The sequence below is a fragment of the Leptidea sinapis genome, chromosome 9 (genome assembly GCF_905404315.1).
Source record: "Leptidea sinapis chromosome 9, ilLepSina1.1, whole genome shotgun sequence".
In the NCBI taxonomy this organism is placed as follows: Eukaryota; Metazoa; Arthropoda; class Insecta; order Lepidoptera; family Pieridae; genus Leptidea; species Leptidea sinapis.
This window is the reverse complement of record NC_066273.1, coordinates 3,513,455-3,528,817: the sequence shown is the minus strand read 5'-3', so window position 1 is coordinate 3,528,817 and position 15,363 is coordinate 3,513,455. Positions and strand designations below refer to the sequence as shown.

Below are 15,363 nucleotides of genomic sequence, written 5' to 3'. Positions count from 1 at the left end.
AAAATAACAAAACAAAGGCATAAACATTTAGGTGCTAAGACATTATATGAACAACATTACAAACTAAATAATTTACAAGTACCCTCAATATTAACAATAAATTACATATATACTATTAAAGAACTATAGTGTTATATGTAATAGAAGTAGTTAGTTAACATTCTAAAGAGAAATGTTTCTGGTCGGAGAAGAACGGGCGAAAAAAACTCCAATAGTTTTTATGAATAAGCTTGACCTTATAAGTGACTGACTAATATTATGTTACCATTTACTACTCCTATATTAAAACGATCGGTATTTATTTTTATGTATGTACACCGATTACTCTGAGATTTATAATTCGATTTACGTAATTCTTCTTTAGTTCGGAATAGATGACATTTGGACCCATAAAATTTTTACATAGTTTGGCCCAGTAGTTTTCATTATATAAAAATTTTTGTCTACGTGGATGATATAATCGTTTTTTGTGTACGGCTTTTTTAGGAGTTTTCATTCCGGTTGATTTTATATTATTGATATTATTAACTGACACTAAAAAGTAAGAAATAAAAAACTACATTTAAAAAAACCGACTTCAAAAACAGAAAAGTATCAAATAATTAAAAATTTAATTTAATACACCTCTTATGCAAACCTTTACCTTTAATATTAACAAAATACTATTATTTGTGTTATGTGTGATAGCTTTGAAGTCGGTGCTAACCCAAATGTAATAGTAGGTACCTACACTCGCCACGCGTAACTTTGAGCGGGATACTTTTGTCTAGATTTACTCTAGAACAAAACAACCCAAGCGGACAGACACGCGTGGCCAGACAACCTTAATAATTACAGTAAGTAAGCTGTTCATAATATTAAGTTTTATATTGTTTAGGGCTTGGCAAAAACTTGGCTTGACTTAAAACCTATCAATATGTAGCACATATAAATATAGTATATTTTACAACGAGTGCACACAACGAACCATTTTTATCCGAGACTTTTAGCATGATTAGCTGATAGTAATGTCGAGGATAAATGGTTTTGTTGACGAGTTATAAACTCTGCTTTTCACTTCGATTGCGAGGAAATAAAATAATAGTATAACATGGACATTTTTAAAATTTTTAGCAAATTTGAAGAAATTAATAAAGGCACGAAAAAACATAACGTAAATCCAGCCGATTTTTTTTAATCTTACGACATTGAGGCTTGGGCTCCAGACCTATACAGCCTATTATTTAATTAATTTCGAAATATATATTTTTTTAATTAATTAAATAACCTACCGTATTTTAATTGAAATTTGAATATCTTTTATGTCTTAAAAAACACACGAGGCAAATAAATTAAAGTAAATATTATAAAATAACAAATTATATCTCTGAACTTTTTATTGTTTTTTTTTTTTTATTTTTTATTGAATAGGAGGACAAACGAGCGTACGGGTCACCTGTTGTTAAGTGATAACCGCCGCCCACAATCTCTTGCAACACCAGAGGAATCACAGGAGCGTTGCCGGCCTTTAAGGAAGGTGTACGCGCTTTTTTGGAAGGTACCCATGTCGTATCGTCCCTGAAACACCGCACAAGGAAGCTCATTCCACAGCTTTGTAGTACGTGGAAGAAAGCTCCTTGAAAACCGCACTGTGGAGGACCACCACACATCCAGATGGTGAGGATGATATCCTAACTTGTGGCGTGTCGTGCGAAGGTGGAATTCGGCGGCAGGAATCAGGTTAAACAGCTTTTCGGAACACTCCCCGTGATAAATGCGGTAGAAGACACACAATGAAGCGACGTCTCTACGCAACGCCAAGTGATCCAGCCGTTCACAGAGCACTGGGTCCCCGACAATTCGAGCTGCTCTGCGTTGCACGCGGTCAAATGGATCTAGCTGATACTGGGGTGCGCCAGACCAGAGATGACAGCAATACTCCATGTGTGGCCAGACCTGCGCTTTGTAGAGCGCTAGTATGTGGGCCGGCTTGAAGTATTGCCGTGCTCTATTAATGACGCCCAGTTTCTTTGAAGCCAATTTGGCTTTGCCTTCCAGATGACCACGAAATTGGCAATCGTTTGAGATTTCGAGACCCAGTATTCCGATACTAGGCGAGGCTTTGAGGGAAGTGTTGTCGAAGAACGGTGATACGACGAATGGGGTTTTTTAGTGGTAAACGCGCAAACTTGAGTCTTCTGGGGGTTAAATTGGACAAGGTTAAATTTTCCCCATTCCGCGACCTTCTCAAGAGAGGACTCGATAGAAGACGCAAGTTTCTCCCGGCACTGGTCGACGATTTCCCGAGAGAGACCTGCATGGCCCGTGTATATGGCATCACCAGTGCTGTCGTCTGCATAGCAATGAATGTTGGAGGTGTCCAACATATCATTGATATGCAGAAGAAAAAGCGTGGGAGACACCACACAGCCTTGGGGCACTTCAGCATTCACGGGCTTCGGGTTCGAGCAATATCAGTCGACAACGACCTGTATGCTACGCCCAGTGAGGAAGCTGGAGGTCCACTTGCACAAGCTCTCGGGAAGCCCAAATGATGGAAGTTTGGAGAGGAGCGCCTTGTGCCATACACGATCAAAGGCCTTCGCTATATCCAGGCTAACTGCCAGGCCTTCCCCCTTGCTTTCAATAGCCGCAGCCCATCTATGTGTCAGGTATACCAGTAGATCACCTGCCGACCGACCATGGCGAAACCCGTATTGTCGGTCGTTGATCAACTGGTGACCCTCTAGGTATACTAAGAGCTGACGCCTAATTATGCTCTCCATGATTTTGGAGAGCAGGGACGTAATAGCAATAGGCCTGTAGTTTGCCGGATCCGAACTGTCTCCTTTTTTTTGGATCGGATGGACAAGGGCAGACTTCCATGAGTCAGGGACTACGCCTTTAGAATAAGAGTGCCGGAATAAACGCGTTAGCACCGGCGTCAACTCAGGAGCACACGTTCTAAGCACGATTGGAGAAATGCCATCCGGCCCGCTCTACTTCCTGACGTCCAACGAAAACAGAGCTCGCCTAACAGTTTTCTGTCTGAACTGTACATCAGGCATAGAGCTCTGACACCGCGGGATGGTCGGCGGTGTTTTTCCGTTGTCGTCAAGAGTCGAGTTGGAGGCGAAAAGAGTACACAAGAGATCGGCTTTCTCTTTTGCCGTATGGGTCAGGGTGTCATTCCTCATGTGCAACGGCGGCATGGACGGCTGGCTGAAGTTACCAAGAGCAGCTTTCGACAACGACCAGAACTTGCGTGTTCCGGTCGGGTAACTGGAAAGCTGCTCGCCGATTTTGACGACGTGTTTTGATTTGGCACGGGCGGTTTGCCGCTTAAAAAATCTGGAGGCACGGTTGTATTTCCTCTTAAGAACTATGCAGTTCGGATCCTTTGTGCCCAGCGCCGCAACCCAAGCTCGATACGCCTGTTTTTGTGTTTGGCTGTTTGTGTTTGGCTGTATGGCTCATTTTCTTTGCCTTAATCTAGATACATTTATGAGTAGATACTTTAATGCACTTGTGCACAAAAATCGATTTTGTGCAGCCTATATCGTGCACAAATAAGCAATTTCAGAGCATGAGAAGTGAAAATAGTATTTTATTAATATTAAAGGTAAAGGTTTGCATAAGAGGTGTATTAAATTAAATTAGTAGTTATTTGATACTTTTCAGTTTTTTTAAACGTAGTTTTTCTTGTAAGTCAGTATTATCTCAGGACTCATCCTGTGTTTAATATGTCAATCGTTGAGTTGGTAATACTCACTCCTGATGGAAAGAATGTTGGCAAAGAAAGTGAACGGTGGGCATCTCCAGCTGTCTGTTGCAGAGGGCGCACTTGGAGCTCTGGAAGGTGAGCGGCTCATGCAGGATCACGTCGATTTGTGACTTCATTCGCTCTATCTCGCTCTTGTATTTGTTGGCCAGCTCATGTTCCCGAGTTATGACCTCGTCCTCGGATTTCAGAACGTCCGTTAGATATCTGTTTGATAAATATAACATGATTTAATTATAATCTATACATATAAATAAAATTGGGGTGTCTGTTTGTAATATTGAAATAACCGTTTTTTTGCTACATGAATTTGAATATATATACGGAACATACACCAAAATAACATTTTTTACAATTTTTGTTTTACAAGTCTGTCTGTCTGTTTGTTCCAGCTAACCATTGAAATGTCTGGCCCGATTTTGACGGGACCTTTATTGGAGTAACTTAGGCTCTTATTTAAGATTCTTTGGATATTTTAGAATAATAAAGAAATGTTGCTATGTCCAAGAAACGGTCTAACTCTAAAAATAATTAATATGACAAAACAACGTTTGCCGCGTCAGCTAGGTATATCATATAATTTATTTAAAAACATTTATTTATAACGTTCACAGTAACATATATAACAGTACTTTTTAAATATTATGTAATTTAATTTTAAGCGGCTCCACACACAGATAAGCTTCCTAAAGTTTAAGTGTGTGTTATTATATTGTAAGCTATAACTACTTATATTGTATTTTTAATAAATATTATAAAAAAATATTAAAATTAAACCATTAACAAAAAAGGAAATAGGAACAAAATTATTTTGCATTCGAATATTTTTTAATTATTTATGTTATTAATAAATTTTCATAGACATAAGCAGTTATGGATTAGTAAATAGTAACAATGTGTAATCACCTTCGTACATCACCCAGTGTATATGTAGGAGTACTAGCTAGGCAGTCTATTACTAGAATCGGTGACATAAGCTTCTCCGAAGCTGAAACAATCATCACATCGTTAGTTTAAGGCTGCTACACACATCACTGACCTGTATAAATACCACTGGACATACGTTTGACAGCAAATTTTATGTGCCTATTTGAAGCGCCACTCGCGAGCGTCCACAGATCTAATTTTGACGTATAATAAAAATGGCTGCGAATTAACGTACGATACTCTAAAGTATTTTTACATTTTGAATAAATTTCGTTCGTTTTCCGTGTTATTTATACTTCAAGAATCAACGAAATAAAGTACACATTTTTTTTTGTAAATAGTTTCCCACCATCTATCGATGTTTGCTGAGGTTGTCATCACTAGTTTTAGTACCGCAGACTCTCGCTACATGGCCAACAGCGCCAAAATGGCGAATATCAAACAGGCACAAAAGCACTCTGACAGCCGCCAGTCCAGTGGTATATAGTAGAAGTCAGTGGCAAGAACACAGAGATACAAGTTCACGCAATAGCACACATGTCCACGCCAACACAGGAGCTCAAGTACACACAAGATCACACAACACACTCACCCACAACACGCAGCAGGTCTGGAAGACAGGTGGCCGGCGGTGGAGTCCACAGCACGTCGAGCCACAGCCGAGGACACACATCACCGCGCCGTCGGCACACCGCTAAAGCCTTCTCCGCTTCGCCTTCACGCATGTACAAAGCGACCTGAGCACGCCATCTGCAAAAGTATCGTCACTATACGGCCAATTGATAACAGACTGGCCCTGCTTGGAAAGTGCAATAAATTGTTAAAGATTAGTCACTTGCTCATAAAATAATTGCATTTGACATATATTTATGGGTATCACAACGGCGCCTATTTCTGCCATGAAGAAGTAATGTGTAAAGATTACTGTGTTTCGGCCTGAAGGGAGCCGTAGATAGTGAAATTGCCGGGCAAATGAGACTTAACCTCTTATGTCTCAAGGTGAGAAGCGAAATTTTTGTGCCGCTCAGAATTATTGGGTTTTTCAAGGCGCTGCATTGTAATGGGTAGGGCGTATCAATTACCATCAGCTGAACGTCCTTTTTGTCTCGTCCCTTATTTTCAAAAAAAAATATATTGTGTATAAATTGATGCATCTCTACTGTACTTATAACACATAAGAAATGTGATTTTCTGATATTTTATAATAAAATTTCTGAAAAGCTCAACTTTTCTTATTTTTGTGCCGGTAAGACTTAAATGGTGAAATGTAGCTTGCTATTCGCGATTGTATTTTTACCTAAATGATTAAATGAATTGATTTGATCAGTGAAAGTATATTTACCTGTAAATGTAAAAACCGGCTTCCGTTCCTATGTTATCTCTATTATGTATTGTCAGCGGCTAAAGCTGATGATAATCTGATTGAAAGTGCTTTACACTTAAATACATTTTCCCCTACTTACATTCCTCGTTCGCTATCAAATATTTCTTGGAGACTTATTTTAGAATGAAGAAGTTTCATCTTCTGTTTAAATCTACTCACAACTGGGTCTTAGCACTCGAACAGGACAAAAAGGGCGAAGTTCGCATCTCTCAATGAAGACGCACATGGAGATATATACACACCGGCACAATTAGCGGAACACAAAAAAAGCAGGATTTTAAAATCTTTTACTTGAGGAACTGGCCAGTTATGATATTTTTTTAATTTATTGTCAAATTTGAAAATAGAATATTAGATGACATACACTTTTTTCATTCATTTGTTTTATTTTCCCGAACAATACGTGTTGTCAACTTGTTCGAGTAATAACTAATAAATTAGTAATTGTAATTTTTTTGAAAAATTGCACTTAATGGTTTTTTATAAATTTGTTATTCTATAGGCAATTTTGTATATTAAAAGCTCTTTATTATGCCTGACTTAACATCACTGGAAATCATTAGGGCTCATGAAATGAGAAGAAATGGCCATACCTACAGATCGATTTCCTCAAGGCTTCGTCGACCAGTATCAACGATTCATCGCAGCATCCAGCGGTACAGATCGTCTAATTCTCTTGTGAGGAGGAGGGGTCAAGGTAGAAAAAGATGTACATCGAGGCGAGATGACAATTTTTTACAACTTGGAGTTCGTAGGAATACGCGATTAACGGCTGTACAAGCTCGAAATGAACTGGAAGACGTTCGAGGAGTACGAGTAAGTGAGCGTACAGTTCACAGGAGATTTGAAGAAGTTGGTTTAGGGTCGTATATACCTGCCAAAGGCCCAAAACTTGAGAGACGTCACCGCGTAAACCGATTAAGCTATGCGCGAGAAGATCGTCATTGGGATTTGAACGAATGGCAGCAGGTTCTCTTTACTGATGAGTGCAGAGTTCTTTTAAAACAGATCTATGGGAGACAGCGAATATGGAGACGCAAAGGAGAACGCCACATACAGTCTAATTTTGAACACACAGTGGCTTATGGTGGCGGCTCGATTATGGTTTGGGGAGGGATATGTTTGGGTGCTCGCACGGAGTTAGTGATAGTCACAGGAGGGACCATGACAGCAGATCGATACATCAGAGACATTTTAGAAGAACATGTTGTACCATTTGCGCCATTTATTGGTGACGACTTTATTCTAATGCAAGATAATGCTCGTGCTCATAGTGCACAATCGGTACAGGCATATCTGAGCCACGTAGGTATACCGGTGATGCAGTGGCCAGCAAATTCCCCCGATATGAATCCGATAGAGCATGTCTGGGACTTGCTAAAAAGAAGGGTTAAATCCAGAATGCCACCCCCCAATAATCTGAATGAACTTGGAAACACATTACTTGAGGAGTGGGAGCGGTTGCCTCAAGAAATCATCGATAACATAATCTGTAGCATGCCCAGACGAATGGAAACCGTAATCAGAGCAAGAGGGGGAAACACTCGTTATTAATTTTGTTTTAATTTTATTGTAAAATCATTTAATGCTTACTTTTTTTTATTTTTTGTGATGGTTCATAATCATTTAAAAATTTCACTTATTTCAAATTTCTTTATATTTCAATAAAAAATTACGAAGACTTTTCAAAGTCGTTGTTAAAAGATGTTAATCAATTTGTTATTTTGTGTCTAATTACATTTTCGTCAAATATATGCGTTATTATCTCATAGTCTCACTTTTTTTTCTGTTCCGCAAATTGTGCCGATGTGTGTATATATATATATATATATATATATATATATATATGAGAGGGAACGCAAAAGGTAAAAGCCATTTATGATTTTTTATGAAAATACGGAACGAGACAACAAGACGTTCAGCTGATGGTAATTGAGACGCCCTGTAAATAACAATGCAGTGCCGCTCAGGATTCATGAAAAGCCCAAAAATTCTGAGCGGCACTACAATTGTGCTCGTCACCTTGAGACATAAGATGTTAAGTCTCATTTAACCAGTACTTTCACTAGCTACGGGGCCCTTCAGACCGAAACACAATAATACTTACACATTACTGATTCACGGCAGAAATAGGCGCCGTTGTGATACCCATAATCAAGCCGACATCCTGTGCAAGGGAGCCTCCCACTGGTAAATTGATCGATTATTTTTTTAGTGAAGTGAATAGTGTTAAACTTGACCACAATATAGTTTTAACTCATTTGGAAAAAGATACGTACACAAAATAGCTCGACTACCTAAATGATATTAAAGCCAGAAGTTGAGAGAATGTGGCCGGAATTGATCAATAGAAAAGTCGTAGTATTTCATCAAGCTAACACTAGACCACACACATCTTCAGCCACTTAGCACATATTAAGAGACTCATTTGTCATCCATCTCTTCAGAATTCTTCAGGAACTTAACGTAAAGAGAGAATTCCTTTTTATTAAATAAATATTTAGGCTACCGAATTATAAACAGCTGTTTTACTCGTTTAATATATATTTTATTTCGGTCTACGGTCATAAGGATAGAAGACGGCAAATACTATTGGCTTTTTAAAGTGAAACTTTTATTACATTGTATGCAAAAGAACTGTTTATTTTACAGAGCCTAGCAGGGGGCACTATAAGCTTGTAATTATTTCTAGTGTTAAAATTATGGTTGTTTATAGTTATTTATGCAACTGTTGTGTAATGAGGGGTATTAAAACACGAATGTGGGTTTTAATAGCTAATTATCAACAGTTGCATACAAGACTTTATCTACACCCAGAATATGAATCCTCAAAAAGATTCTGAAAAAGTTAGCTTACTGCTAACATTAAAACAGCCAGCCCTAGTAGTATCCTAATATCATCCATTACTGATTATATACAAATAAACTAAATAAAAATAAACTTATTAATGATAGAATTATTTATTTTAGTAAGAATTTACATTTTATATAGTGCAATTATTAAAATTCACTTGAATATTATGTTCTTTTGCAGCGTTTAAAATATCCGGCGGTGTGCTGTCAAAACTTGAATCGCTCATATATTCAAGAAAAATGGCGGGGTTTCGAATAACCTTTTTTTTTACGGCGCGCCACGTTCTGGTAGAGTGAAACGCGCGTAAACGAAAGTGTTCTTTTTTTGAAATTCATACAGATATCATGCATCGAGCAATAAGAAAGTGGCTGTTTGTTAAAACTCTTTGCGCATGAAGGGATCGAAAAAAAAAAACCAAGGACTGTTGTTATGAAATTCAGTACAACACTACAACACTCGTTTGGATGATGTAATGGTTATTACGACATTGGGTGTTTTAATGTTGGTAATAAGCCAACTGTTTCAGAATCTTTAATGGAGGATTTAAAGCATTGGTGTAGATAAAATCATGTAACTTACAGTTTCTTCTCCTCATATAAGTGCAGGATGCCCGCTTTGAATCCCAACATCTGACATATAATAAGCATCTGATCCTTATCATAGTTGGCATCAGGGTCTTTGAGGACGCTCAGTATCTTCTCTTCGTATTTCTGCTTCTCGCTCTCTTCTGCTTTAGCCCTGAAGCAAGATTTGACGGTACATATAAAAGGGTCATAGTCAATCATTAATAAATATATAAGAAGTTGGCACAGGTTAAACAAAACTGGTTCTTAAAGTTCTCGAATTATTAGAAAGTGAGGGAAACCCAACCGTCTCTAGTTTTGTCAGTTATATCTTACGTATATCCTAAGTGTGATAGTATGCGACAAAAAAAATGTAAAACGTGACATTTTTCAAATTTATTGAATTAGGCGTTACTTTGCGGAAATTCATAATTATACAAATTATTTAAGTTTTCTTTAGTGTTAATTCCGCCAATATTTGTCTTTAAAACAATTCGACACGTGTTTCGCCTCTACACGAGTAGCGCCTCTCACTCCAACTCCGTTTAGTCTTGTGCCAGATTTTGGCGAGACAACACGTCCTGAGGATGCCTCGTGTAGAGGCGAAACACGTGTCGAATTGTTTTAAAGACAAATATTGGCGGAATTAACACTAAAGAAAACTTAAATAATTTGTATTTTTCAAATTATTGTTATGTATATTTTTTATGACAGTAAGGGACAAGACGAGAATATAAGATATAATCTAATATGTAAAATTCTCATGTCGCGGTGTTTGTAGTTAAACTCCTTCGAAACGGCTTGATCGATTCTCATGAAATATTGAGTGCATATTGGGTAGGTCTGAGAATCGGACAACATCTATTTTTCATCCCCCTAAATGTTAAGGGTGGTCCACGCGAATTTTTTTTTAATTTTTTTTACATTTTTTTAAATTTGTTTGATTATGAGTCAGCATTAAAAATACATACAACTTCAAATTTTTACCCATCTACGATCAACAGTTACTTTTGTATCGCGATTTTAATATCGGCAATACAACGTTTGCTGGGTACAGCTAGTAATATATATAATACTAGCGGATCCGACAGACGTTGTCCTATACACAAGTCTCAAATTTGAAAAATCGGTCCAGCCGTTTTGTGGAGTTCACTAACATACACATGGGCACATAACATACAGAAATTATAAATGGACTGAATTGAGAAACTAAACCATTCTCAAATTCAATAAAACATACAAAAAAAATCATCAAAATCCAGTCCAGCCGTTCAGGAGGTAGTTCAATTGTGAATCTAAATCATCCTCAAATCCACCTGAAGTCTCACAGAAACTTTCATTCAAATCGGTCCAGCTGTTTAGGAGGAGTCCACTGTCAACACACGTACAGACGAATTATATATATAAAGATAAGACAGTTTATGGATCAAAAAGATCGCATATTGTATATAGAATATGTTGCTGTATTTATTTGATTGTTATTTTACTTAAAATTTATAACCCAATTTAAGTTTGAAAATGTTTATTACCACACCTCCACGAAAGTTGCACTTTTCCGCCCTTTGAATTTGTTGACGAAAATTTTAATATTCCTAGCTTAAGCTAAGACCCACAGTGCCGATGATCACGTAGTGGACATTCTGTGCGCCCGTGGACACCAATAGTGATACAGTGTCAGTGATAAAGTGCTCGTCATCACCGGCGCACCCCAGGCCCCCATACTGTCCAGCCGCGCACTACGAGCCCAAGTCCGCAGTAAGAGGTGGGACGTTATGGCGAACTCACCACAATCACCCTGATGAAGGACCTCCGAATGGTCAGAAACTAGTCAGTACCGACACCGATAGAAACGTGAGTAAAGCCGTATTGATAAATAAATAATTCCTATCTTACTAATGAATTATGATAGGATTCTTCTGTGTTCAATAACCTTTACAATAAGGTAAACAAAGTGCTGTCAATTTACCACCTCAACAGAACTAAATGCAAGCGTATCAAGATACGCTCTCTCTCTGTCAAGACAGAGTGGTTACAGAAATTTAACTATACCTCTACTGAAAACCTTCTACACTCATAGTTACTGAGAATAGAGTACGCCCACACAGACACACACACGAACACACACGCATTATATTACTATTGTTCATGTCATCTATTGTTATTATCTATTGTTGCTCTTCTAGCTACTAGTACAGATGTATACTATTTTAATCATTGTGATCCTTATATCTAGGGGTGAGGTCCTGGTGATCTGTAATCCAGGGTCAACCTACTTCAGACACCAGCTCCTCACAAAATACTATCTGTTAAAAAATGTAACACTACTGTACTGTTTTAGCTTTAAGATCTTTCTGAGGAGAAAATAAATAGATATTTATTATTATTATTTATTATAGGATCTATACGCAAATTCGCGAGTGCGCCCTCTGCTGTAAAATAAAGTTAACTTACCACACATGAATATAATGCTCAATTAAAGCATCGTATACAAGAGTTGAGCATTTAACATCGGTCGATATCATGTGCTCCAAGAACTCTATCAGTCTCTCAGAGTTACTCAGGAACATGTGTACAAAGTCGTCGGGTATCGACCTGTCTGGCTCCCTGTGTCTACCGGATAACGATGATTCGTCCACTAGTAGGCCACTCCGAGGTTTGTAGTCTGTGCATAGTACTAGAAATAAAAAAGTAAAATCTTTTATTTTTATCGAAAAGCAGGAGAAACGAGCGTACGCGGTGTTAAGTGATCACCGCCGCCCACATTCTCTTGCAACACCAGAGAAACACCGCACAAGGAAGCTCATTCCACAGGTTAGAAAATCGCAACGTGGACTACCTAGTGAAATAAGTCGGCAAATGAGACTTGACATGTTATGTCTCAAGGTGACGAGCGCAGTTGTAGTGCGCAGAATTTTTGGGTTTTTCTATAATCCTGAGCAGCACTGCATTGTAATGGGCAGGGCATATCAATTACCATCAGCTGAACGTCCGGCTCGTGTCGTTCCTTATTTTCATAAATAAAAAAAAATCGTTCAATTCTTTGGCAAATTCGTTCGTTACACTGTCGGCGACTAATAGGAGTCTTACAAGAGGTCAAAGCCCCTATACGATCTGATTTGAAATAGCTTCATAACGTTTACCAAGTGTCGTTGCAATATGTTATGTTATTGTCACTCCCTATGGTAAATAAATATATATCTATTCTATTCTTCTTCTAAGAGGTGCCATACTAAATGGCCTAGAAGAAAAGTTATCAGTAAAAAAGTAATTTGAATAAAATGACCCAAACTGATGTCGTAGCTATTGATATAACCTTAAATAATTTATACGTCTATATAGAGCCTGTTGCTGCTAGACAATTGATAAAAACAGACCAGGTTTATTACTTTACTACCGCTACTCGCGATTTGTATGTCATTTTGTGTTAGTGTGCTTGCATTGCTCAAAATAGAGGTTGACTACCTTAATTTTTTTCGACGTTTTCACACCTGTCACAGTCTATCGACGTATAAACACTAAACAGGTAATTTGTATGGGAACAACTGTCGCCACTCGATGCTATACTACACGCCCTAGTCAAATAAACAAGCATTCGCACACATACGTAACCACTAGCGCAGCCCTATAATTGGTCAACACATAGATAATTGGCATACACACGCCCATATTATGGACTTACGAGTGAATAGTAGATTGTTAACCTAGGGTCGAAGAATCAATTCCCGAGGTATTTAGACGGCTATAGTCCGAGTAGGTATTGATTATTTTACCCGTGTTAAGCACTTTACTTTTCATTTCGAATATGAGGAAAATAAAACTAGTTGTTAATCTAAACTATTTCTTGATATTAAATCATAATATTAGTAGTACCTATTTAAAATTAATTGTCAAATTAGGACAATTTATGACGACTTTTTAAATTTTAAATATGGAACGCTCCGCGTAATTGTTGCGGCCTATTCCGCTCAAAGAAGTTTGCATTAAGTTCACACTGGCTGTTTAGAAAGTCACATGGCCGCAGCTTTTTTTTAATTAGTTTTTTTTACACAAAACTCTTCACAGCTGAAAGTAGTTCTATTTTTGAAGTTCATTCCGGCCCTTAGGTGGAAAGCAATTTGTATGAGTTTTTCCCTCTCTATGGAGGGAAGCAGCATTTTCCACCCAATAATCAGATCAAGACAACATTACTTTCTCAGGCTACGGTACAGACCAGGCTTCTTTTTTGACAAGTTACTATAGAAACTTGCTCTATAGGGCAAGGCGGCCAAATTCATAATTTTCGCGGCGTTTCATACGTTATTACAATAAGAGCGCGACTGTCAGCCGGTGAATCTATTTCCGGTGGAATAAGATCCCACAACGCCATTCTAATCTCTTTAAACTGGACGAAGTTCCTGAAATACTTACTAAGCCACAAACATCCCATTTTTAAGAAATTCGTGTTTAAAGTTTTATAAATATTAGTGTATTCCATACATGTGGGTTGGGCTACTAAGTCATGAAGTCATTTAAAGAGTGATAGTAGGGCAGCCATTTTTTGTCAGTCCGTTAATATGAATCACGTAACCAGTTTTGTGTTCTTATCTCAATTTCAACATGATTGTGGTTTGGAAAGTTTTTCTGGAATTACGTCCAACTGTTCTGTGCGTATAAATGATCTAAGGCAGGGGTGCTCAAACGGTCGATCGCGAGTGCTTTTTGGGTCGATCTCGAGGATAAAATCCGGTATGATAAACTAAAATTGGTAATTACGTGCCATCTTATGAAAAGTATGCTCAGGACATGCAGTGTCACGCTTCAACATCCAAAGTCACTATTTAGTTAAGCTTAGAACTTTAGAACGCGTTTGTTTTGTAAGAACCAATTAACTCACAATTTTGAATAATAATCATGAGTTTTTTCATTGTAAAAAAATTCATATCTTGCGCAAAACTAATATCTATGTCATCGTGACACTCTACCTAGACGACAATCCTTCATCACACATACTTGAAGCCTCTCATAGCCGATCGTTCGTAGTCTAACGATTTTGAGGTAGATCGCCAGCAATTCAAGCTTGAGCATCCCTGATCTAAGGCAATAATAAAACCTTAAAGTTAGTAAGACTCACATATTAACAGCTTGGTGCTCTCTTCAGGTTGGTGCTGTATCATCTTATACCCGTACTTCTTCATATACAAGTCAGCTGAGTCAAAGTCCAGCTCAGCGATATAGTCCAGCGCTTTGCTGAAATCCTTCTTGTCTTCTATAATCATCTTCAGATACCAATCGTGACGCTTGTGGTTCGCTGCAAGAGATAAAGCGTCGTCCACACTCACTTGACGTACCACCTGAAACATTTTCATTATTGAACTGAAAACCCATCACGCCACGTTGGGTAATTTTTGGTAGGGTAAGATCATATGGGATCATAGGGTAGTATCAAATGAATATCAATATAGTCAGACACTTTTTGGATGGGTGAAATCTCGTCTCTGTAATGCTTAAAGCAGCTGACGTATTCTGCAGCATTAATGCTGTGTTTATCATATAAATAGATTTAGTGAAAAGTTCAATGTGCATAAACCGTGCATTGTTTAAATAGTATTTTTGTTTAATTAATATATTATTGAAAATAAGTTTTAAAATTAATTGAAATTAATAATTTAATTTATTTTAACTCTATAAAATGTCTCATTTTGATACCAAAAGTTTTAAATCTTCAATTCTATCGGCATTCTCTACAACTGCCAATTTTTTTTATTATTTCGAAGGAATTTAGAAGGATATCCGTAACGACTCGTCGTAGTCACACCACGGCTCCGTATCGTCGAATCACGAACAATCGTAGTCTCGTGGAGATAATCCGAAGCTGATACTCGCTCGTGGAAGTGGA

The 15,363-nt window shown here is 37.8% G+C and overlaps 1 protein-coding gene across 2 annotated transcripts in view; it reads right to left on the bottom strand.

Annotated features, from left to right (window-relative positions):
* LOC126965934 (vacuolar protein sorting-associated protein 11 homolog) overlaps positions 1 to 15,363 on the bottom strand; it is a 52,283-nt gene that overhangs the window by 22,549 nt on the left and 14,371 nt on the right. For both annotated transcript variants that reach the window (XR_007729633.1, XM_050809732.1), the window contains exons 9-14: positions 14,599 to 14,818; positions 11,940 to 12,162; positions 9,505 to 9,663; positions 5,280 to 5,437; positions 4,667 to 4,748; positions 3,752 to 3,967 (exon numbers count right to left, since the gene is read on the bottom strand). Coding sequence is in view for 1 of the 2 variants with exons in the window: in XM_050809732.1 (XP_050665689.1) it covers positions 3,752 to 3,967; positions 4,667 to 4,748; positions 5,280 to 5,437; positions 9,505 to 9,663; positions 11,940 to 12,162; positions 14,599 to 14,818 (1,058 nt within the window). In the remaining variant the exon portion in view is untranslated. The remainder of the gene's footprint in view (positions 1 to 3,751; positions 3,968 to 4,666; positions 4,749 to 5,279; positions 5,438 to 9,504; positions 9,664 to 11,939; positions 12,163 to 14,598; positions 14,819 to 15,363) is intronic.